At 40.0% G+C, this 24,907-nt stretch overlaps 3 protein-coding genes and 1 long non-coding RNA gene across 9 annotated transcripts; 3 read left to right on the plus strand and 1 right to left on the minus strand.

The window, feature by feature from the left end:
• Positions 1-419: 419 nt before the first annotated feature.
• Positions 420-5,267, plus strand: eIF4A (eukaryotic translation initiation factor 4A). Of its 2 annotated transcripts, none has more exons than XM_018002822.2 (5): positions 420-579; positions 2,062-2,288; positions 3,543-4,156; positions 4,244-4,467; positions 4,536-5,267. In XM_018002822.2, coding segments are annotated over exons 1-5 (1,212 nt in total). In that variant the 5' UTR covers positions 420-577; the 3' UTR covers positions 4,681-5,267. The 2 variants fall into 2 exon arrangements, with proteins under 2 accessions (XP_017858311.1, XP_017858312.1); XM_018002823.2 differs by lacking the exon at positions 420-579 and adding an exon at positions 1,597-1,787.
• LOC149269923 (uncharacterized) lies at positions 2,295-3,380 on the plus strand. Its single transcript, XR_016269375.1, has 2 exons — positions 2,295-2,830; positions 3,055-3,380. It is a non-coding gene; the product is annotated as an uncharacterized LOC149269923 (long non-coding RNA).
• A 529-nt stretch (positions 5,268-5,796) lies between the features above and the next one.
• Positions 5,797-9,800, plus strand: ifc (delta4-sphingolipid-FADS-like protein ifc). 2 transcript variants are annotated; one of them, XR_016269374.1, is made up of 3 exons: positions 5,797-6,427; positions 8,560-9,260; positions 9,303-9,800. XR_016269374.1 is itself a non-coding variant. In XM_089465287.1 (2 exons), the coding sequence occupies exons 1-2, from the start codon at positions 6,030-6,032 to the stop codon at positions 9,125-9,127; spliced, it is 966 nt and encodes a 321-aa protein (XP_089321413.1). In that variant the 5' UTR covers positions 5,797-6,029; the 3' UTR covers positions 9,128-9,800. The 2 variants fall into 2 exon arrangements, 1 of the variants encoding a protein (XP_089321413.1); XM_089465287.1 differs by having other exon boundaries at positions 8,560-9,800.
• A 1,933-nt stretch (positions 9,801-11,733) lies between these two features.
• Positions 11,734-24,802, minus strand: Kdm5 (Lysine demethylase 5). 4 transcript variants are annotated; one of them, XM_018002813.2, is made up of 4 exons: positions 24,522-24,802; positions 18,771-20,364; positions 17,028-18,442; positions 11,734-16,252 (listed from the first exon to the last, which is right to left on the minus strand). In XM_018002813.2, exons 2-4 carry the CDS (start codon positions 20,302-20,304, stop codon positions 13,466-13,468), a joined length of 5,736 nt encoding a protein of 1,911 aa, XP_017858302.1. In that variant the 5' UTR covers positions 20,305-20,364; positions 24,522-24,802; the 3' UTR covers positions 11,734-13,465. The 4 variants fall into 4 exon arrangements, with proteins under 4 accessions (XP_017858302.1, XP_089321412.1, XP_089321411.1 ...); XM_089465286.1 differs by lacking the exon at positions 24,522-24,802 and adding an exon at positions 23,926-24,173; XM_089465285.1 differs by lacking the exon at positions 24,522-24,802 and adding an exon at positions 20,524-21,322.
• Between the last annotated feature and the right edge of the window lie 105 nt (positions 24,803-24,907).

A 24,907-nucleotide genomic window follows, 5' to 3' on the forward strand; every position in this document is an offset into this window, starting at 1 on the left:
TTTGTAAAATAAGTTAATTGCTTCTGAAATTCTACTCATATTAATACAGTATTAGTTTATATTATTCACATCAAAATTAATTTAACTATATATTTACAAATACCAAATGCACGAATAGAAAATACTGTAGTTCGATAGTAGTAGGATCGATATACATATAGGTAAAAATGATTTTGATAACTTTATAAGTAATAAATTCTTTATATTAAAGGAGTCGGGATGGACAAATTTGTATTGTGTTAATTTCATATGCATTGTTTTTTATCGAATGGCAGCACGTATGACATGATGTTTGTATATCGATGGTTGCTGTAGTTAGTTTAACACTTAACCTTTTAAAATATTTCACAAAATATGCAATATATATTAACAAAAATAAATACAAGACTTTTTAAATGAGCACGCCCTTTGTAGTCTATGTAAAATCGTGTGGAAGAATTCGATAGTTGAAGCTTGATATATCGATAACTGGTATGCTTTCCTTACATCACTAAAAGTTTTGCAAGATGGAGCCTCTTTTGCTTGGTTTTAACAATCAGCAGCACGTGTATAAAAAGTGCCAAAAAATAATCAGAAAATGTTAGTATTATTTAACGATTTAATTCATAATACGTGAAATACAATTAACCAAGGCAGTTTGCAAAATTTTGCTGACAAAATTAAGCCAGTTTAAGTGAGCAATAGTACTAAAATTTGCATTCGAAAATTTAACCCAAAATGTGAAACACAAATCAAAAAGAATTTTTACACGACGACGGCGGACGTTGCGGCACGAGTGACTGGCATTGACGAAGAGAGAGAGAGAGCGAAAATATGAACAAGAGAGAATTCAGTGGTTGTTGATGGTGTGTGTTGGGTCAAAGATATATACTTATATATGTATTTTCTTTTGGAATGACACAGGCTTAATAAATAACAAAGAAAATACAGCACCTACTGAGTTTCGCGAGGTCAAATGAGTTTATTGCTTTGCAAAAAATAAGTTCGTCTGGATCGCAGCAACAATGAAATCATTGCAATATAATACATTTCGCTCACTCCCTCTCTCTCTCACACGCACGCAATCTGACACATACTTTGACTCATAGGCACTGACTGGACATTAAAATGGACAATGACTACCTAAAGCGATCCAATGCCAACGCTGCTATCGCCAACTATTTATTCATATTTATATCTAACACAAATATTTGTGGAATATACATATATTTGAATAATGCGGGGATTTCACAGAATCTTGGTGCTGTGCTGCTTTACTCTCTGCTCTTCTCAACCTCACCCTCTATGCAATAATTCGCTCTTGCAAGTGGTTGAAACGCACGCCTTAAAATTGCCTGTTGGCTTACTATTTTCTTACCAGCTTCAATGTTTAGTACCTTTTTTTTTTTGCCTACTTTATGCTACTATTTCCCAAGTACTACGCACATGCAACACTGCAGTTAAGAGTTGATAGCTTTCTACTGCTCTAACGCACACACACTCACATGAACTGAGCAACCACTGACATTGACACATCTAGTGTACTCTTTCGCACACACACACTCGACAGACGCTCTCAAAAGGCCGCCTAGCGGTCGTTAAAACTCACACTGGCATTCGCTCGCAATCGTGAAAATACCGCAGAGCAGCACGCACAACAAAACACGTTTGTGTGCACTCTGTAGAAAAAAAATTTTCGTTACAAATTTTTTGACACAACTAATACAGAAATTGTTTAACTGAACGGTGCTAAAGCCGTCGAAATTCAGTATACAAATTTAACTAGTCAATTTTTTATTGTTGATAATGTAAGTGTTATTATTTCCGCCGCCACCGTTGACGCTGCTGCTGGGCCAGCTCGCCTGCTTTGCCTGCTGCCTGCTGGCTAAACGCCGCTGTCACCACCGACCTGTCTTTGTCGTCGTTTTTGCTACCTTGGTTGCCAAGCGCAGATTCGCCATAACCAAAAAAACGAAAAAAGCGTTGCAAAGAAAATTTTTAATTTTACTGCATTACTGACATCGTTTTGTGTTTTATTTTTTATGTTCTATTCTCATTTTATTTTCGTTTGTCTTTCCATAGGGATGATCGAAGTGAAATACCTCAAGATGGTCCCGCTGGTATGGACCCTGAGGGCGTCATCGAGTCGACCTGGCATGAAGTCTACGATAATTTCGATGACATGAACTTGCGCGAGGAGCTGCTGCGCGGCATCTATGGCTATGGTTTCGAGAAGCCATCGGCCATTCAACAGCGCGCTATCATTCCTTGCGTGAAGGGTCGCGATGTCATTGCCCAGGCCCAATCGGGTGAGTAATTCATATAGAAAACAAAAAATGAAAACAAATTTTTGCTTTAATGTGAAAGTGTAGAAATTTTTTTTTTTTATTTTCTGTTATGAGGGCGCAGCGAGCGCAGCAGCAGCAGCGTATGACGACGATAACGGTGACTCAGCTGTCTACTGCAACATCAGCTTGTGCTCGCTCTCTCGTTTGAAACTCTCACTAATACATATGCATTTTCCCTACTCTTATGCTCTCCCAGTCTACTGCTGAGCGCTTGCGCGCCACTTTTGCGATCGTCTTTGCCGCGTTTTTAGGTTCTCTAGAACGGCGTTGCTTATACTCAACACAAAAATGAAAAACAACATATATATGTATATGTGTATGTATTTGTATGTACATATATGCAAGTATATGTTAGCTAAAAACGCAATTAATTTGGAGTATCTTCTACATAGATCAAGGCAGAGTTTTGCAGTGAAAGCGTTTTAAACTGATTAATTTACGTAGCTGGCGATTTTTTGTAGTTCTTATTTTTGTTTTGAATGCTTATTTTAAAAAGAGTTCAAGTATATGCAAAACAAGCTCAAAAACCAAAGAGAAGAGTACAAAGATTATATCTAGTTAAAAATTGTTGTTAACAATTTTTTAACTTGACCACGAAGTCCAAAAATTAGAGAGAAATCTCTTATTTTTGTTTATGTCGATCGAGAAAATTAGAAACAATAAACAAAAGTTGAGCTTAATTATGTAATATATTATTAAATATAGATTCTTATTTTTCTTGTTAAAGCTTGTTTTATCTGCACTAAGCTATGTAGCACAATTATGAAAGATTGGACAAATATACTTGGAGGGAAAAGTTATTCAGTTCTTGGGTTTGTTTCCATATCATATGTTAAAAAGAGTATAAATATAGACATAAAGAAAAAAAAAAAACTACACAGCTAAATCATATAACATATTAATCTTTAGCTGAAAATCTTTTTGTTCGGCAATTTGCGTTGCATAATATATTATACAGATAAATATGCCTCTAGTCTATCGTCTTTTTAGTGTAGAATTCACTGAATTATGTAACTTATGAAGATCTTGTGTTAATAAACAATGCCAAACCAACTCAACTTTCTGTTCAGCTAAAGATTATACAATGATGCCATTTGGACAACTATATATATTATAGATTCTATAATATTATAAATTCTTATCTTTTTTAGTCTCTATGATTTGTATTCTTCACCAAATATTAAAACTTGTCTTTTTGTTTCCCATCGCTTGTAGGTACTGGCAAGACTGCCACCTTCTCGATTGCCATTCTTCAGCAAATCGACACGTCCATTCGCGAATGCCAAGCTTTGATCTTGGCACCCACTCGCGAGTTGGCCACCCAAATTCAGCGTGTGGTTATGGCACTTGGAGAGTACATGAAGGTGCATTCGCATGCCTGCATTGGCGGCACCAATGTGCGCGAGGATGCTCGCATTTTGGAATCCGGCTGCCATGTGGTGGTTGGCACACCTGGTCGTGTGTATGACATGATCAACCGCAAGGTGTTGCGCACGCAGTACATCAAGTTGTTCGTGCTGGATGAGGCCGATGAGATGTTGTCGCGCGGCTTCAAGGATCAAATCCAGGATGTGTTCAAGATGCTGCCACCAGATGTGCAAGTGATCTTGCTCTCAGCCACCATGCCACCCGATGTGCTCGAAGTGAGCCGTTGCTTTATGCGTGAGCCAGTTAGCATTCTTGTGAAGAAGGAGGAGTTGACCCTTGAGGGTATCAAGCAGTTCTACGTGAACGTTAAGCAGGAGAACTGGAAGTTGGGCACATTGTGCGATCTGTACGATACGCTGTCCATTACCCAGTCGGTTATCTTCTGTAATACCCGTCGCAAGGTAAGCACACCTGATGCCTGACGCTTTGGCGCAGTTATTGACTTGACTTGATTTCTAATTCGTTTCAATATCCATTATACCCATCAGGTCGATCAACTCACCCAGGAAATGACTAGCCACAACTTTACGGTGTCGGCCATGCATGGTGACATGGAGCAACGCGATCGTGAGATCATCATGAAACAATTCCGTTCGGGCTCTTCCCGTGTTCTGATTACCACTGATTTATTGGCGCGTGGTATTGATGTGCAGCAGGTATCGTTGGTCATCAACTACGATCTGCCCTCGAATCGCGAGAACTATATTCATAGGTAAATTATATATATATCCATCAAAATCCATCACCAATCTAAAACTATAAATTCCTGTTCAATTTTAGAATCGGTCGCGGTGGTCGTTTCGGTCGTAAGGGTGTTGCGATCAACTTCATTACTGATGATGATCGACGAATCCTGAAGGATATTGAACAATTCTATCACACTACTATTGAGGAAATGCCTGCTAATATTGCCGATTTGATTTAAATATTTTGTTGAGCAAAAAAAAAAAAAAATTAAGAAAATTAATACAAAATAAAACAAGAAAAAGTGAGTGAGCTCTTCTACAGCAAGGAGTTGCGAGAAAAGTGCGCAAAATATATTAAAAACGAAAAACAAGAATAATAAGAACTTGAGAATTAAAATTAAATATTTATTTAAACAAGAATACAAACAGCAGGAGTAACAACAACAACAGCTGCATCGGCAAGGCAACAACAAGAGAATCAACATCCAACCATCAAATCCTATCAGCAACAACAACAAGAACATCCGCTGGCTGGCGCTTTGCTCTAATCCTCAATAAATTCCTAAACCAACCAACCAAACCAACAGAAGTAGAACAGCTGTAACATCAGATATTTAAACACTGCGTCGTCAACAAGCAACAAACAACAGCAACAGCAAGTCTAAACTATATAAACGCTAAAACTGGGATAGAAAACAAACACAACAACTCGAGTACAACATCTTTCGATATTTTTGTGTGTGCAGCAGCATCAACAACAACAACATTGTTTTAGCCTTTTCTAGAACTATTGATAAAATATATTAAAAAAACAATATACAAAATATATGTACACAATTTTATGTTTAAATAGATTACAGACACAGGCTAAAAATAACAGCAGCTGATCAATCAGCCAAGTGACATCACAGTCATCCACCCACACATACACAGACACACATATGTACACGCCACAGCACAGAGCTGAAAACAAAAACATGCGACAATTGCAAGCGAAAGTCTGTGCATATCAACAGCACATTAGTAAAAGCTTCATCAGTTTATTGAGCATAGTTTTAAAGAAATTATTTGAAATACAAAATTTACAAAATGTACTACTACACAAAACAATTATAAATTATTGTATAAACTGGCTAACAAAAATGGCAGCTGCTATGTGTACTTAATTTGGCTTTCGGCAGGTAAAAAGATGTGCAGAGCGGAGGCAATTGCAATTCAACACCTGTGAGTTTTCAAAGGCACCGAATTTTTAGTTGTCTGATTGCAGTGGGTTGGCAGCGCTGTCAGCAAATTGAATTCTGTTATCGATATATTTAGAAAAGCATTCATGAGGTCTTTAAGTGTTTAGCAACACTAATTTGTATGCGGGTGTCTGCTCTGAATTGTTTCTAGTGCGGCTTCATTTACAGTTCTCAGTTTGCGAACGTCGCGTTGCCGCCGCTGCTGGTAAACGGAAAATATTACAGATATACCTACATCAGTCGATAATGACAATCAGCTGGAATTAAGTTGACATTATACACGACAATAACAGCTAATCGACATAGCGCAACAGCAGAAATTACTAAATTCATAACTCAAATTTAAAATGGGACAAAAAGTGTCGCGCAACGATTTCGAATGGGTTTATACGGAAGAGCCGCATGCCTCGCGTCGCAAAATCATACTCGAGAAATATCCGCAAATCAAGAAACTCTTTGGCCACGATCCCAACTTTAAATGGGTAGCCGGTGCGATGGTACTGACCCAAATACTGGCCCTGTTCATTGTCAAGGACCTGTCGTGGCCGTGGCTACTGGCATTAGCCTATTGCTTTGGCGGCATTCTGAATCATTCGCTAATGCTGGCCGTGCACGAAATATCCCACAATTTGGCATTTGGCCACAGCCGGCCCATGCACAATCGAATCTTTGGCTTCTTTTGCAATTTGCCTATAGGACTGCCCATGAGCATTTCGTTCAAAAAATATCACTTGGAGCATCATCGGTAAGCTGGAACGACGACTGTTGATTTGATGACGTTATGTGTACATGTATATACATACATATATACAGACACAGACTCATGCGCTCTGTGCGCTATGTGCCGGCTGTCTACTATACATATATATATGTATATATAGCGAATTTAAATCTCTGCTCATATGTATTTGTTTTTGGGGCGTCGCCTTTAGAAGATTGCCTACACACATACTAGACCGGCAGGGGCGTTTTGCAACACTAACAAAAACAATAAAAACGCGCTCTGCGCAAATTTCCCTTCCCATTCACGCTCTCCCTCTTTCTTTCTCTCTTGCTCAATAGCTAATCAACGTTTAAGTATAGGTTTAGGGAAATAGCTGTAAAAAGACTATGCAAAGTGTTTGAAATTATATTTCCCTTCAAAACAGCGACATTTGTGAGTCAACAGCAAATACAATCTAATTGAAGGGGATTCGCGTATATGCCGATATGCACGTTAATAATTGCGATAAGATTTGAAAGTTTATATGGTTTAAGTATTTTATGCATATCAGAAGCTACGTAATTGAATAACGTTTCCAATTGGTCACGTACCCAGTCACACTTTATTATTTATTTATTTGTTTGTTATGTGGAAAAGTTTGTGTTTGCTTCGTACCCCCATCTGAGTCATTCGCTCGACCTGTGTTTGGTTTTGGTGTGCAATTTATGCCGGCACTTCGGCAAGCCGGTCGAACGCCAATTCATCGACCATGCAGTAATTGATTTATTTGCCAAGCACTTCAGAAATATCAAAATTCTTTTTCTTGTCTATATAATCAGACTACATTCTACTTTTATTATCCAATCTACTTTGAAGGTCGCCTTATCTGCTATAAACTTAAATCTGAAGTACTTTCATAATTCTTCACTGTTAAGTTACAGAGGCATTGCCTTACATGATTCTGTTAACTCTTTGAATACTTTTCATTTGCCATTTCTCTGTTATTAACATTTTGATGTAAAACCATAAATTATTTAACGGACATTTTATGAACATCTAATCAAAAATATTATTTATTATTTTTAATGCCTAAGCTGTTTTTAAAATTGATTTTATTAACAGCGCTAATCTGACCATGGTCTGGACCATAATTCACATACGTTGCATTTTTATTTTTATTCTTTGATAACCCCAAATTGAGTCACATGGCGAATCATAGTGGCTCACGTACGTCTGGCAGCCAGGTGTTAATAATTAGTGGGTCGCGTTTATCTAATCTATTAGTTACTTGAATGCCTTGTTTATGGCCCTACATCCAACTGATAAAGCAAGAAACTAGAAATCTAGCAAACAGTTTTTAGTGAATCCAAGACATATTCCATATTTTATGCTATTCTAGTACTATAAAATTTCTTACAACTTCCTGGAAAACACAAACACTTGAGTGTTCACAATTTTTGGAATCCTAATGGGTTCATTTGATAATACTAATGACATACATAATTAAAAGATAGTACTTCATTTAAAGCTGTTGCCATGCGCTGTAGTTTCCCCACATCAATCATAATTAGAACGTCAATTTTCAATTGTTTTACGTGTTGTTTAAGAGACAACAACTAACTGATTTATATAATACATTTTAGATAAATGCTAGATAGTGTATCGCTAAGAGATTATCAAAAACATGTTTATAAAACGTATATAAAGATAGCCACAAATATGTTCGTTAAAGAATTATTCGAGATTAGAGATAAAAAAAAACGTAAATAAACGTAGTAAAAATTGTAGTATTTTATATCCAATAAAGAAGTAATAGAAAAGAAATCGTATTTTAATTACTTTTAATTTAGTATTAAATTGCTTCTAGAGATGAAACCGATGCATTTAAGAATTATAAGACAAACTTAGAGTGCTCTAGGAAGAATATGAATATGTATAATATAACAAATGCATACTTCTGAAACTAAAAGAAATTTTCTAGATAAGGATTCAATCTCTTCTTAAATTGGTTTTAAGATCAATACAATTTGTAATCAATCCAAAGACCGTTACTTTAATTCATATGAAATCTAACTTCTAAATAAATAAAATTGTTATGTATAATTTCTATACTTAACTTAAATCATTCAAATAATCCCACTAATACCCAATCACAACTCTTAATTCACTTACAGTTATCAAGGTGATGAAGTGATTGATACGGATATACCCACATTGCTGGAGGCGCGACTATTCGATACGACGTTTGGCAAATTTGTGTGGGTCTGCCTGCAGCCGTTCTTCTACATATTCCGTCCGTTGGTGGTGAACCCGAAACCGCCGACACGTCTGGAGATAGTTAATACGATCATACAGCTGACATTCAATGCGGCTGTGGTTTATTTCATCGGTTGGAAGGCGATGGCATATCTGCTGCTTGGCTCGATATTGGCCATGGGCTTGCATCCGGTGGCCGGGCACTTCATATCGGAGCACTATATGTTTGCCAAGGGCTTTGAGACATACTCATATTACGGTCCACTCAATTGGATCACCTTCAATGTGGGCTATCACAATGAGCATCACGATTTTCCGTCAGTGCCCGGCTCACGGCTGCCGGAGGTGAAACGCATCGCCAAGGAGTTCTACGAGACGATGCCACAGCACACCAGCTGGACGCGTGTGCTCTACGATTTCGTGATGGATCCCGCTGTGGGCCCATATGCGCGCGTCAAGCGACGTCAGCGCGGACTGGCATCCTAAGGTGAAAGGTGGCGAGGCGAGGCGAGGCGAGGCTTGGCGAGGCGCCCACCCAATTCGTATTGGCGAATGTTGCAATGATTTTACTAGCGGTTTCCTGGCATTATGTAATCTCAGTGTTTAGCTTTAGAACTAAGTAGATATTTTATTTGATTTCTCTTCTCAGAGGGCAAGCAAGTGCAAGCGCAACTACCACTAAATATGCCTGCCAAATCCTAGATTTTTGTATAACTGATTTATGGCTAAAAACTAGAAGAAGTCAAGCATTGATTGTTAAGCGCTATTATTAAACTATTATTGTTACCTCGGCACACAACTGCAAGCGAGTGCATGTTAAAAATTATTGATAATTGTAAATCTTGTCCAGCTATATGCAAATATATATATATATATGAATATGTATGTATTGGAAAGCAGAAGAAGATTTATATGTTGTAGTGCTTTAGTATTTTCTAAATATGTATATTTATAAACTAATGCCGAATGCTGCAGCACACAGTACCAACTATTTTTGATAGCCTCTTGTTAATAATATCAAAAGAACAAAAGCCAAATACAAATCGAACTAATGTAAACTCAACTGCACGCGGCATTAGACATTATATATACATATATACATTTAATAACGATTGTGTACTATACTCTTATGCGTAATAAACCAAAACAGAGCATGTAATTTTCTGAAAATGTGTTTTGTTCAACTTCATTTTTATTTTTTCCACTGGCAATTAATTATATGTACGCTCGTATTTATCTGATTATATATTCGTGTCATGTGAAACATGCAACGCGAATTGCCGTTTTCCCTGATTGACTTTCAATTTGAAAACTGATTATCGAGCGCGACAAACAAATGATAAGCACATGATTCTATATAGCACTCCCAGCCGCATCGACCTTGTCTTCGTCAGCGAATGTATAATGGGAATAGAGCGGCTTTATTTGACCATTTCTAATCGATTTATAAACTTAATGAGAAATGATAAAAAAACGCAAACAAATGAAACTTACCAAATGCCATTTGATTGACTCTAAAAACAATTTGGGACGATACCAAATGGATGGTTCAATTAAGGCTAAATGGCATATGGGCCTTCTGATGTGAATACCCTGTAAAAAATAAAACATTTGATTTTGATTCTCAGTAAGTGGAGTCTCAAATATTAATTTATGACATTTATTTGTTGTTTATTATTGCTTTGAATGAATGAAAAGGGGGGAAAAAAGTTAATCTAGAACTTCCTCCGTTTACTAGATAATATATTTAATTAGTTTTCATTTTATTAATGAAAAATAAGTAAATTAAAACATTAAAAATTTCATTTGCCTTACGATAAGTTTTACGTTTTAAAATTGAAATTCGTAATTCTTTAAGCATGTTTTGAGTCATCCACTTAAACCAGAATCTAGTTTAAAGTGGGTTCCTGTCTAATCTATATAATATATACTCATAAATCATATAAATGCTATAGTCAAGCAATCTCTCATTTATTATCAACGAAAATGCGGAATGACTTTACGAATCTATTTATATATATATTTATATGATTAACTCAATTAATTTAAAATTCTATGAAGATATAAAACAACAGATTTCAATGGAAATAGATCAAAAGCCGAAATTATCATAGTCAAATAGTGAACTGGTCTTCTATCTAGAAGAGCTAAACATATACAACTATATACAAATTGTTAATTACTATTGCGAATGAAAGCAATTGATCTATTAAAAGTTAAAAAAAAAAAAAAAAACACCTTTAAAACTATTTACAAAACTCCAATGAACCCAATATTATATTGTTTCCTTATTGGCCTTATTGCAAATTAGACTAGATTACACTTCCCCTGCTTCGTCTAATCTAAGGAAAAAATGAATGCTTACGTATATGGACGCCATAAAACAAATATGAAATGAGTCAAAATTTAATCCATTAAATGATGTGAAATGAGTCAACTATGAGTCATCGCAAAGTAGATATTGTGTATATTGTCTATAAAGAATGTCCTAAGATTGAATCCAATATTGAGTTCCCATTTAGTTTGGCTCTCAACGAATTCCCAGTATTTTGCCATTAGCCAACACTACAAGGAAAAGTCTGTTACTTTAACCATTGCGTTTAACTTGCACAAGTCAATCTCCATGGGAACCAGTGAACAACATTTGCTCATGACCGTGAACAGAACAGGTGTTAATTTTATATTCAAGCCAATAACTGTTTTGGCACACTATCGAAATATTTGTCATGACAAGAAGAAGAGAAATATATGCGTGTGTTTTTAGCAAATATGTATGTATCATGCGAGTGTTTACAAGCAACAAGCACAGATAACTATTTCCACATAACATGTATTTACTGTTATCATTGCGCCCAAGTGCTCCCTGTTAGTCTAGGGGCCTTAGGGCCCCATTCACATAGAACTGCCAGACGCTGGTTAGGCTGTGACTAACGGGTTATTCGTCAATGACATGGCGCACGTGTTGAGCCAAGCGTTGGTCATTCAACAAGTCCATCAAGGTCAGATAATGCAGATAACTTACACAATTAATTAATCAGCATCAAATTAGTCAATTATCAATATGAACTATAATTAAATTAAAACACATACAATTCGTTTTCTTTAAATACTATTTATATATAATTTATTTATATGTATAATAGAATTACATATTGTGGGTTCATGTGGAAACGGGGCGGGGGCTCTAAGGTTTGATTTGTTGTTATTGTTGTTTGTGGTTGGTTTGGGGTTGCTTAAAGAAATCGTACAATGTTTAGCTTAATTCAATAAAATTTTTTGCGCCTTAATATTTTAGGGATTTTTGTTTTCTTCTTCGTCTGGCTGTTCCTCTTCTCATTTCAATTTTTATGTTTTGCTTCCTTTAAACTTTGGGTTTTGCTGTTGATAACCCGGTTAATTATTTTTACACGCTTAAAAAATGATTTTACAAACTGTTTTTTCTTTTATGATTTTTTTTCTTTTCTTTTTTTTTACCGCATAGGTCTAAGCTTTTTGTTGTACGTTGAGAAGTTATTTTTGTTTTTTGCAATTTTTTTGTAGTTTTTTGTATGTATTTTTTTCAAAGTGGCTTGTTCTCTAATCAGCAGACTAAATTTAAATTAAAAATTAAAAATTTTGTTTTATTTTATTTTATTTTTTATATATTTCCATTTTGTTTGTAAATGTAAACTTAGCATTAGGGCTGCAATTTACTTATAGAATATTTTTATTTTTTTGTTTTTGTTTTGTTTTTTGTTTTAATGATCTTTTGACAACAAATTTTTGCTTTTGTTGTTTTTTTTCTCTAGATTTATCTGTGCATTATTTATGCTACATTAATTTTAGTATAATTTTTTCTGTATTGTAATTTTAATTAAATCGTTTTGTAATAGGGAAAAAAAAAAACAAATAAAACATACAGGAGAAAAAATTTATTACAGCGCGCCACGCGTCCAGAAATTATCGCATATCAAGTAAATGGAAGATATATATGTATATAAATGGTATATATATATATGTATTTATAAAATAACAATTAAATTTTACTTGGCTTTTCACTTTAAGTAAACAGAAAAACTGTACAGAAGTAAAATGTAGTAAATTTTTTTTTTACTTTTTGTTTTCTTTTAAATTGTTCTTGAATGAAGAAATTAAAATAAAATAAAATCAAAAATAACGTAAAAAACGCGCGCGCGTCGCACAAAACTTAAAGCGAACACAAACTGTAAATTAAATTAACAAAAACTAATAGTAGCAGGTAATGGTAAATTAAATATATATATATACATATATATGCATGTATATATATATGGTTATATATATTTACATTTAGTAAATATATAAGAGAACGTTAAACGAACGTAAAAAATGTGTACCGCACCTACACAAACAAAATTTGTTTATATGTTTTGCATTTTACAGTTGAATTGAATAAATTCATTTAAAAGTTTGCTTCTCAATAGTGTGTCTGTGTCTGTTGAGTTTTGCGTACCGTTATAATAGCAATAATTAGTAAATATGTACTACAAAAAACGTTTAAGTGACTTTTTTTTTTACTAAAACTTAGTAAATACCGTTTAACGCATGTGTGGGTGTGTGTGCTTTATGATCCGTGTGTCTGTGTTACGTTCCGCCTATGCATGTGTGTATGTGTGTGTTTGATAAACATGTGTATAAACACTGCGATAGCAGTTTATCGATTATTCACAAGCACATTTAATCGAGGGTGCTGCCAACCGTTGTCAAATTGCTGTTTTCTTTTTGCTTGCGATCTACGTCGTTCCATGCTTTCTCCTCCTCCTTTTCGCTCTTTTCGCGTCTCTCATCTCCTCGGTTCCACTCTCTCTACCGCGCTGACTGCGCTGCTCGCTGCTTGCCCGGCGTCCCTGTGCTCAGCGTCAGGCTGCTGGTCGTCGTTGTGGTCACCGTCAGGCTGCTGCTGCCGCCGGCCACGCCCACGCTGACCGTCTTGGAGCAGCGTATGCATATGTAATCATCGTCGGCCTTTATCTGGCTGCGATTGAGGCCCACACAGTACATGTGAAACCATTCATTGCAGCCGCCGTCGCATTGCACCCAGTCCACTTCACGCCCCGTCGGCTTATGGCAATTCTCGGCGCGGCACTCCTCCTCGTCGTCCTCCTGGGCCGTTTGCTGTGTGCGTTGCGCATGCTTCTTCTGGCCGCCACCTGTTGTCGCATTGCTGTTGTTGTTGCTGCCAGTTGTGGGCGTGCCGCCGCCTCCTCCAGCATTGCTGTTGTTGCTGCTATTGTTGTTATTATTGTTGTTGTTGTTTGTGGTTGTTGTGGTGCGTTTCCGTTTCTTTTGCCCAGCCGACGGTATGGGTGTGGTCGCTCCCGCCGATCCCGGTGTCGTTGGCGTCGTCGTCGGTGTCGCCGTCGTCGTATTGCCACCATTCGCCTGCTTGTTCTCCGCATCGGCATCGACGCCCGGCGAGCTGCTCGCCTTGCTGTCGCTCTTGCGCACCGCCGCCGGCGTCTTCTTGCCCGGCGTTTGCTTGGGGGTGTTCTGTTTCTTGCGCGGCACCGCCACATTGGCGCTGCTCGCATCATTGGAGCGCCGTTTCTTATTGCGCACCGCTGGGCCGGTGCCGCTGCCAGCGCCGGGACTTGGACTATTTTGCACAAGCAGGCTATCGTTGGAGTCCTCGGCGCCGCTATTTACACTGGATGCGTTGGTCAATGCTGACCCCGTCATCTGACTTGGCTGCTGCTGACGATGTTGCTGCAAGTACTGCGCCACCCGTGCCTTCGCCTCCGCCTGCAGCGGTGTGGGCGGTAACGTTTCCAGTATGCGCCACAGCTCTTGCGTCTCATCCAGCGACACCTCCAGCAGATCGCCCTCCATCATAAGCTCGAGCAGATTTTCAATTTCGCTGTCGGACAGCAGCTTCAAGAGATCAGTGCTACCACCGCCGCCGCTGCTGCTGTTGTTGGTGGTGCTGGTGGTTTGCGTATTGCCTTGAGCCAATCGCGACAGCTGCTCGTCCTCATCGTTGCTATAGCCGTCCTCTACAATGCGTAGCCGGCACTCATCATCATCATCGTCGTCGTCCACATCGTCCCCATCCTCATTGTCGGACTCGGAGCGGCCGGTGTTGTTGGTCTCTTGCTTGGACAGATTGTGCGATCGTCGCGGCTTTCTCGGACTGCTTATGTTGCCCAGCACGGCGGCACAATTGCTGCTCTCGGAGCGTCGCTTCTGCTGTTGGGCCAATATGGCATCCAGGGCGGCGCTCACATCGGGACTGCTGAGCGCCTTGCGGGCACGATCCTGCCAATTCATTGCACGCTCCGCCAGGCAACGCAACGCCTCATCCTCGGGCAGACGAATCGGCAGCTGCTGCAGCTGCACCAGCAACGGCAAAATCGTCTCCAAACGTGGACGCTTCGAGCGCACACAGCTCGGACATAGCCACTTGGGTTGCGCTGGCTGGCTGGCTGATGATGATGTTCCACCATTGACTGCACCACCAGCAACGCCATTGCCATTCTGCTGCGCCCCCAGTGCATGGGGCACCGGTGGCACACAGTCCTCGTGGAACCAGTCGCGGCACAGCTGACAATTGTGCATCAGGCCACGGAACTCCAGCTTGCACAGACAGAAGTCATCGCGCAATGGATTCTTCGCCATATTGCGGCGCCTCAGGTCGCGCATATCGCGCAACTCCTTCTCCTCGGCATGCTTGAAGCTGGCCACAATTTCGGCGGGATTCTTGTCCTTGAGGAAATCATCTTGGAAACGCGGCTTGAGATCCGAGTCGATGTTGATGGGCTCTGCTCGCGGCATCAGCACCTCCAGCAGTGTATAGTGTGTGTCCTTCTTCAGGAACGCCCGTGCCGTATTATCCTTCCACTGGTGTGCACTATTCAAATGGCCCTGCATACGACCGAGCTCCTCCAGCTGGATGGGTATGCTCAGGCCCCGGTCAATCATTGCCTCCAGCGTATGACAATAGGTGACGTGATTGTTCTGCTGCAGCTGCTCCACCGAGCGCAGCCATTCGCGTGCCTTGCGCAACGCATCCTTTAGTATGCCATGGGACGGCACCTGCCCATTGATGTCCGTGGCGGACTTCAGAAACTGCTCGATCTCGGCCAGCTCATGCTGTTGATTAAGTCGTCGGAAATATTTAGCTGCCTGTGACTCCCACGCCTCGATCGCCGCTCCAATTTGCTGCAATTTACGCATCTCACGATCCACATACGGATCGGTTGGATCCAGATCAGCGGCTGCCGTATGCAGCAGCGTCTTCACATCATTGTAGGTCAGCTTCGAGCTGGTCTCACGCAAACCCTGCGAACGTTTGTACCACTTGCACTGCTTGAGGCGCTTCTGCAGATGATCCAACTGCTGCAGCTCAATGCGCAACGAGCTGCCCTCATTGATCAGCGTCTCCAGCTCGTTCTCCTCCAGCGTCTCCAGTGTCTGCTGCAGCTGGACATTGGCACGTTCCACAAACTGCCGGCCAAGCACTAGAAGCTCACGCACCGAGGCGCCCTCATCGATGATGCAGCACAAATTGTCGATTTCCTGCACAAACAGCTCCAGCTCCTCCATGGTCAGCTTGTATTGGGCTGCCTCCTGATTGTGATCGGAACGGGTGCGCACCTTCAATACATACATAATTGGATGATTTAAGATTTATAGACATTAACTAGAACTTATATGATATATATTCTATATCTGGACAGTAAAAAATTATAAAAATTTATATAGTTCAGTATCAGATATAATAAGGTGATAATACTCATATATTATTTTTTTAATAGACCGAAAAATGTCATAATATGAACAGTAATTAATATAGTATAGTTTTGTTATTTTGTATAGTTGAAATTTCGACAAAAATTTTCAATGTGCATTACTAATTTTAGAATCGATCAATAATTGATGCAATAAATAAGTATTAGCAATTATTTTGTCAGATCTTTAATTGGACAAATTTAATAATTTTTAATTGGCCATATCTTTACGGTTCATATCATTAATGTTTTCGGATTATTGAATAAATAAATATATATTGAAATAAATACAACAATATATATTACTTATTTATGTATGAATAAATAAATTTGTATTGACAGACACGACTCTGACCTAGCAATAGTCTGATATAATTGTTAATCCGAACATTAATCGTTCCCATCTCTACCTCTATTGACTGAATATGAAATTATTTCCCCTATAATAATATACATTATATACAATTGACACAACTGAATGTGTCAGTTCCAAAAAAATAAATAGTATACATATAGAGCATATCATATTTTAGTCAATGCGCATTATGAATTAATAATAATTAATCTTACTAATTATATTTAGGTTCACTTTATCTATTCAAACCTATCACCAATTATCTATTCAAACCAATTACACTTACCTTATTAATGCCCAACTGCTGAATGACTGTCACGCACTTCTCTGCCTCGATGGCCGCCGCATTGAGTCGATCAATGAGCAGGGAGGAAGGAAACTTTTTGGTCTCCGCTTCTTTGCAGAGCTCCTGTAGCTCCTGCAGTGTGACCGATGTGGGCGTGTGGGCATCCACAATGTCGCGACAACGGGAGAGCCAACGCTCAAAGCTATGCGCCTTCACCTTCAACTTTTGCAGCATTAGCGGCATCTCGTCCAGCGTATAGCGATAGATGAGCGTATGCTTCTCTGGTGCACAGCCGCAGAGCACGGTGTAGTGGCGCAGGCAGACGATCAGCTTGTCGTTGCACTCGCAGGCGACGGCCGACAGGAAGCAAGTCGTATTGCACTCCTGGCAATGGCGTTCATCGTCGTTGACCAGCTCGAAGGCGCGACGCTCGGCGCGTGTAACGCCCCATTCGAGCAGAGATTTGCGCAGTTTCTTCTCGGTGTCCACCATCTCGGCCATGTCAATGTAGCAGGCGGTGGCAATGCCAAAGGTCAGCTTGGCCGGCTCCAAGGCCATCTTGCAGACGAGCTCGTCGTGCGAGAAGACACAGAAGCGGCGCAACATTGAATAATGATTGACGCACTCGCGTCCCATTTTCAGCCAATCCGCCGGAGCGAAATTGACAGCCTCGGCGAAATTGTAGCCCTGATTGAAGCCGGCATGATAGGCGCGCGGAAAGGTGATTACAAACTCGCCGGCATGCTGATCGGTGCGAAAGACGGGCACACCATTGTTCATTAATATGTTCGGATTCATGATGGTGACCAGCTGATGCAGCAGATCGGGCTGCGAGGAGAATAGCTCGGGCGCAGCACGCTTCATTGTCTCCTCGAACTGCTCGGCACAGGAGCCGGGCACGCCGTACCAGGTCTTCGGTTCGCCCCAATGCAAATAGTTAATCGAATAGCTCCAGTGATCCTCGTTGTGCCAGCAGAAGGCAGCAAAGCACATGCCCACATACATCCACGGCGCATTCATGCCGCTAATATCCGCATTAATGTGGCCCAGTATCGAATCCTCTAGCAACGGCAGATTATTCAAATTCCAGCTAGACTCGGCATACTCCTGATCACCGGGCAGCAAATAATGTGAGCTCTTGGTGGGAAAACCCGAGCCGTGATCCATTGTATGCAAATCAGCTCCATACTCCACAGTTACATCCTCATCAATTGACGATACAATGCGCCAAAATTCGCGCTCCACCAGCTCCGTGGGCACCAAGTGCACCGGTTTCCGAAAGTATTCCTGCTTGAATTGATCGGCCATCTGTCCAAATTGCTGCAAGGTGTACTCTCTCTCGGCCTGCTCGAAGCCAAATGCTTCCTGCGGCTTGCTCACCTCCTCCACAACGCAACGCGGACAAAGCCATTCTCCTGGTGGGATGGAATAAGGGAAGATATGAAATTATTCATGAGTTAATTGATTAAAAACTTAGAAAAGAATACTGCATTAATAAATATTATTATACATATGTAGATAGATTAAATGTAGTAGAACACTTGTCAAATAAAATATATACAATTTCAATTTAATTTAAAATTGACTGCACTTATATTACTAATTATAATTATAATAATAATTGCAAAATATTTCTTTATTTTCATGGCAAAAAGAAGAGACGAGAGATATGGATGAAGTAAGTTACCCCATTTTTCAATATGTTTAGGGTATTTTCAAAAACAAAATGGAGTTCGAACTCACCTTTTGGTATGCTGCTCAATGGTGGTAGCAGACAGAAGGTGTGATAGCTATCATCGCAGCCATCGCACAGCAGCATTGACTCCTCGACATCGCCGCGATTGCAGATGTGGCAGATGTACTTCATCAGTGGATCGATCAGGGGTTGCTGCAGCTCTGTGGTGGCCTTCTTTTGGGTGGCGCGTGTGTTTGGTGTGGCTGCTCCACAGCCGGCCGATTGATTAGCGCCGGCTGCGGCGCCCGCATTGACCGCATTAAAGCTGCTCAATAGATCGCGTTTGAAATCCTCCTTGGTTTCCGTTTTAATGGTAATGGAAGCGGCGGCGCCTGGTTTAGTGTTTAGGCCGCAGCTGGCATTCGAGTTGCCGAAGCGCTTGGAGCGACGCGTATTATTCTCATTGGGCGGCGCAATTTGCTGGCGTGTGGGTATCTCGTGGGCCTTGTAATCGGTGCCCGCATCCTCGAGCTTGACGGGCGTTGCGCCCACCGTAGAAGCGGCCGCATTCGGTCCCAACACTTTGCCCGACGTGTACACCTCAAAGGGATGCAAAATACGCTCGTAGTGGGCTTTGAGTGTGGCGCCCACACTTTTACTGGATGGATACTGCATGCGATTGGCCACCTTGGCCCATTTGCGCTCCTTGGTGGTCTGCTCCATGCCACCCTCCTCCTGTACGATGCGATGTAACGTATATAGATCGAGAGCCTTACGCTCTACCATTGGGATTTTCAGAGAGGAGCCTTGCAGCTCCCAGAACTTGGCAATGTGATCCAAGAAATTTAATTTGACGCGCGTCTTTGCCTCCAGCTCATTGAGCCGTTGCACGCGCGGCACAAAACGCAACTTGTCCACATCGACGGCGAATGGCGGCGACCATTTGTCCGGCGGCAGGATCTTGGCAATGCCACATTTCTCTCCTATGGACCGAATCTTGCTAATGTATGCCAATGGATTCTTGAACTCCTCCGCCGTCGGCCGGAATACTGGACACTCGGGCGGTGTATCAAAGTTGAATTCCTCGTTCTTGCCCTGATCGAATTTGTTGCTGCTGTGGGGCTTTGTGTGCAACGATTTCTTGTGCACTGTCGGCGTTGGATGCGGACAGCTGTTGTGGTACTTCTTGCTGGCCGAAACGCTGCTGCTGGCATGATTCATGGGCACGCTGGGCATGGGACGTTCCGCGGAGCTGGGCGGCCCTGACAATGGAGTGCCTGCAGAGCTTGCACCACCGCCGCCAGCTGATGCTGTTGCCATCGATATGCCCCCCATTGATGTGGCTGAACTCTCATTTCCCGTTCCAGCCGATTCGTTATTGTTGTTGTTGTTGCTGCTGCTATTATTGTTATTAATATTATTATTATTATTGTGGCTGCTGCTGTTGTTTGTATTCTTTTTGGCCGACTCGCTGCCACTTCCGGTTGAGTTGCGGGTGCGCAGGCGTCGCGCCGGTGTTACGGTGCCATTGGAGTTGCTATTGGCGCCTCCAGTGCCGCCGCCACTGGCGGCTAGACTGTCCGCCTCACCTTTGGCGGACATGTGGGACTTTATGGGGTCTCGAAATAAACTGCTGCAACGGCTGCTGGACCTTGTTCAGCTCTGCAAATGAGTATGGAAAGACAGCGTTTAGTCCACAATTAACAATTGATAATGAAAAATTTGTTATTTCTCGATATGGATTTATTTTTTCAATAAACGCGTCTATTAAGTTCTATGTACTTGCTGTTCGCTCGAAATCCCAGTTATTAGTAAACGTACTTCATTGACTTCCGTCTACATTTCGTTTCGTTACTAGCATATTTATTTATAATGTTTCCATTTTTCTATGTTTGGGGTTGAACAATCCACAATCTCAATAAACATGGCCATTTTCTAGTTTGCGGCCTGACTGCCAAGTGTGACCAGCAGAGGAACACAGTTCACAGTTACAAGTGTGTGCCTATGTGTATATATGTGTTTGTGAGTGTGTGTTTGTGTGTTTGTGCAACACTGTTCAACACTGAGCCAAGAACAGCCAGTCAACCTTTTTTCATATGTTTAAACGCATGAACGAACGCAAGTGAACAGTTGTAATTGTAATATAGTGAATATATATGTGTGTGTAAGAAAGAGAGAGAGAAATTTACACACACACACACACAAGTATATACACCGAATCACGCACAACCCCTCTCGAACTAGCAGGCAGGTAAACAAAAACAGTAAACGGCATTTATAAAATTAGTGTATGTGAGAGCGTCTCTCGCCGTTTAAACGAGGGGGTTGTGTGGCATTAAAATCGGAGACTATTCTTCAAACGTACCTACACTCACTCACTCACTCATTGATATACAGCTACATATAGATACAGAAAACAAACGCACACGTACAAGAAATTGCACTACCTGCAATCACATTTGTATTTGGCTCAGTTCGTTCTGATGCTTGATTACATTATCAGCCAACACTTTTCAAGTTGATAAAAAAATAAATAAAAATTGCAATAATTCAATATGCATGTATGTAATTATATTGTAATCCCTTCAAGTGCCTCACTGACCATAATCAAGAGATAAAAATTAAAGAATTGCATATAAAGTATTAGGTTAGAAATGCAAAGTAGCTAATTTGTTTTTGTTAATTTTATAAAAGTTGTAAAACAATAACAATTTTCTTTTCTTTTTTTTCCAATCAACAAAAAATGGTATATTTATTTTTAATTTATTTTTTAATTTAATATTATTTTTTTATTTATTTTATTTGTTATTTTTTGGGTATATTACTAATATGAAATGACTTTATTTAGTGTTTTAAGTGCTGATCAAATTAGAAAATATTTAAAATCTAAATAAATTCATTTACGAAGCAATAAATTTTGTTTGTGCAAAAGTTTCATCAAGATAACATTGGCTAAACGATAAGTGAAGAAAATTTCATATTATAGAAAACTGTTTTGAATTATGTAGGAACACACACACTCACACACCTGTGCACTGTTTCCCACTGTTTGACCGGGTGGAAGGCGAAGCGCAAATAAATGGCACACACATCCCCACATAAATGACAAACAAACTAAACTCGTCTACGTGATCAAAGAACGCCTATCGCCAACTATGGGTGCAAGGGGTGGGGGTGGTTTTGAGCTTATGACGGTCTGTCGGGAGAGAGAGAGAGAGTGACACGGAGAGAGCTAAAGAGAGTAATAAGCAGTGAGCGAAACGAATGTGCGAGTGGGAGTTAACACGGATGCAGCGCAGTGTTGCAGTGTTAGTAACGCACAAACAACATTTGGCATGTTATGTTTTTATTTTGCAATTCTGTTTTGTTCACTAACACAAACATACAAGCACAATATACAGCAATGCCAACAGGAGTGCTTTTTTCTTTTTTACTTTCCATAACACATAAATTGTGTGTATGTGTGGCGCATACTAAAATCGAGCAACAGGAAAAAATGAATTTGTTGCATAGAAAAATGGAGCGCACAAAATTTACTTATGTACATTTAAATATGTATATTTACATTATTTATGCATATTTATATGTATGTATATACACACACATCATTACTTTTGTGTGTATGTATAACATAACGACCGATAGCAACAAAACTTACACATTCAATATGTATGTATATATGGCTGTTTAATACATACATACATATATACATTTGTGTGTAAAATTCTAAAACCATTTGTTCTGCGGAGCGCTCGCACACGAACCGTTAGTTTAGCTGGTACTGCAGCTGGAAAAGCTCTTACTTTCCAGCATTAATTGCGTATTTCCAGGCAAAACTACTCAGCCACATGCAAACAAAATGTTTATATTTATTGTGCGATGAAATTGAAATGCTTAAAGAAGCCATATTGAAAAACGTCGGTATCGGCATCGACGCCGGCAGCGATGTTAAAGTTCCGGTTGAGGCTTTTTTCTTTTTTGCAGCAGCGTCCAAATAGACAAAAGGAAGCCGCGGCAGTATTCGCTGAGCAAAAAGCTTTGCCTTTGGTGGTTGTTGTTACAATTTACACTCACACACACACGACACACAAAAAGTGGGGCGACGCCGCCACCACCAACCCAATACTAAAGGAACGACAACGTCAATGCAGAACCCAAGGGAGTAACTGAGTGAACGAACAAATTTTGAGTATGAGTGTGTTCTTTGATCACAGCAGACAGACACACAGATGGGCAGCCAGACTCTATCTCTCCGTGTGAGAGCAATGAGAGTACCGTTTTTCCATGTACATACATACGTACATATGTAAGAATTGATGATGACACGGGCAGCGGCGTGAGTGCGTATGCTTTGAGCGTTTGTTTTTAAATATTTTCTTTTGTATTTGTCTTTAGCCACAAAGTTTTAGCTTTAATTGACGTTTGCAAATTATTGATTGGTAAAATGTTAACGCTGCGGGCTTGCTTGCCAACGATGAGAATTTCACAAAGTCTTGACAAAGTTGGCAACGTTTTTCGTCAACCTATGTTGCCATATTGATCGTTAGGTTAGTGTATGCGTGTATGTATGTGTGTGAGTTTTGGTGGAAATAATTAAAGCCCAAGAGCCGCATGCTGTTTTAATCTCAAGCGCCTCACGCACTCAAAAAAGGGGTTTATATAATTTCCATTTTCAGTCGAACACAGACACATATACGCAAACTTACTTACACTTACACACACACACACGCACACAGTCACAAGTGCGCACAGGTATACAATATACGTATAGAAACACACAATAGCATTTCTCTATACATACATAAATATGTATGTATATACGTATGTTGGTATATCTCATATACTTAGCGAAATTAGCACTGAAAGTCGTTTTACTTTGTCAAATGCAATTGATTTAATGTACTTTGGTTTAGCTGCATCTGCGCTAAAAAACTGTTTTCCGTTGCCAACCAAGCCCAGTAACAACAGCAGAAATAGCAGTAACATCAGCCATGTCTACTACAAAAATAGTAAGCAGTTAACAAACGTAGACGTTGACGTCGCCGTCGACGTTGTGATTTTACGCACTGTCCACCATATTGCACATTGAAATGTTTTTATTTGTATGTATGTATAATATATGTATGCTTGAGCATACATCGATGTGTGTATGTGTGTATAAATGCAACACTGTACTTTTTTTTTTAAATGAAATATTACACTTTGCATAATTATTTGAGTGACCTGTAATTGAAATTGATATTCAAGCGTGGGATCACAATATTTGTAGGGATTAACTGCGCTAGACACACACACGCACAGGAGGCAAGCAGCGACGTCGACGGCAACGTCTCTGCTATGATGGCGACCAAAGGCTGAGAACGCACTTTACATCGTTGGTACTGCTGCTGCTGTGGCTGCTTCTTTTTTTGTCAATGTGTGAGAGCTTATAAAAAATTCACAGAAAGTTCACGAAGAATATTGTATCATGCGTTTTTCATAATAACTATATTTTCACTTTTTAATAATTTTTTCTTTACTTTTTGACTGCCCTGCTAACAGTGGCGAAGTAGCAGCAGCAGCAACCGCACACATACAAGTTTTTTTCTTTGATTAAAACGCGGGGGGTTGATTCCAACTGTCTTTTTCAGAGCACACTATAGATTAAAATTAAGTTTCGCTTGATTTGTTGCAACGTTTTGGGCATGGCGTATTATATATGTATGTGTTTTGTCCATATTTCGTCTGCTAATTAAACATTTTCTGCTTCAGCCATCAGCGAAACTCACACACGCACACGCATACACAGAGGGTAGAAGTGAAAGAAAAACTAAACTCACTGTCGTCATAGGTAATGGGGCCGAGCACGCTGTTTGTATGCGTGCACTTGCCCAAAATATCTCATAGATCCACGCACACAACACTTAATCAATTCTATTTGGTATTTAATTGTTATATTTATTTTCCTTGGTACTGATCTTTTCTACTGCCTTTTCAACTGCACACGACGATGAAAATCAGTGTGGCTAACGCTTGTATTCAATTAAATACCGGAGTGCTGCAACAGCACATACAGAAAATACCAAAGTCAATGTAAAGAGTAACTTAAATGGGGGAGTGAGTCTGTGCTGTTAAGAGCGAAGACAAATATGTGAACTTTGTAAACGATTTGAGTTGTTCACATGAGATACGTCTGTTAAGTGAGGAGTAGTGCCGTTAGTTGGTG

Source organism: Drosophila arizonae, chromosome 3, assembly GCF_054131065.1.
Source record: "Drosophila arizonae isolate 15081-1271.41 chromosome 3, UAZ_ARI_1.0, whole genome shotgun sequence".
In the NCBI taxonomy this organism is placed as follows: domain Eukaryota; kingdom Metazoa; phylum Arthropoda; class Insecta; order Diptera; family Drosophilidae; genus Drosophila; species Drosophila arizonae.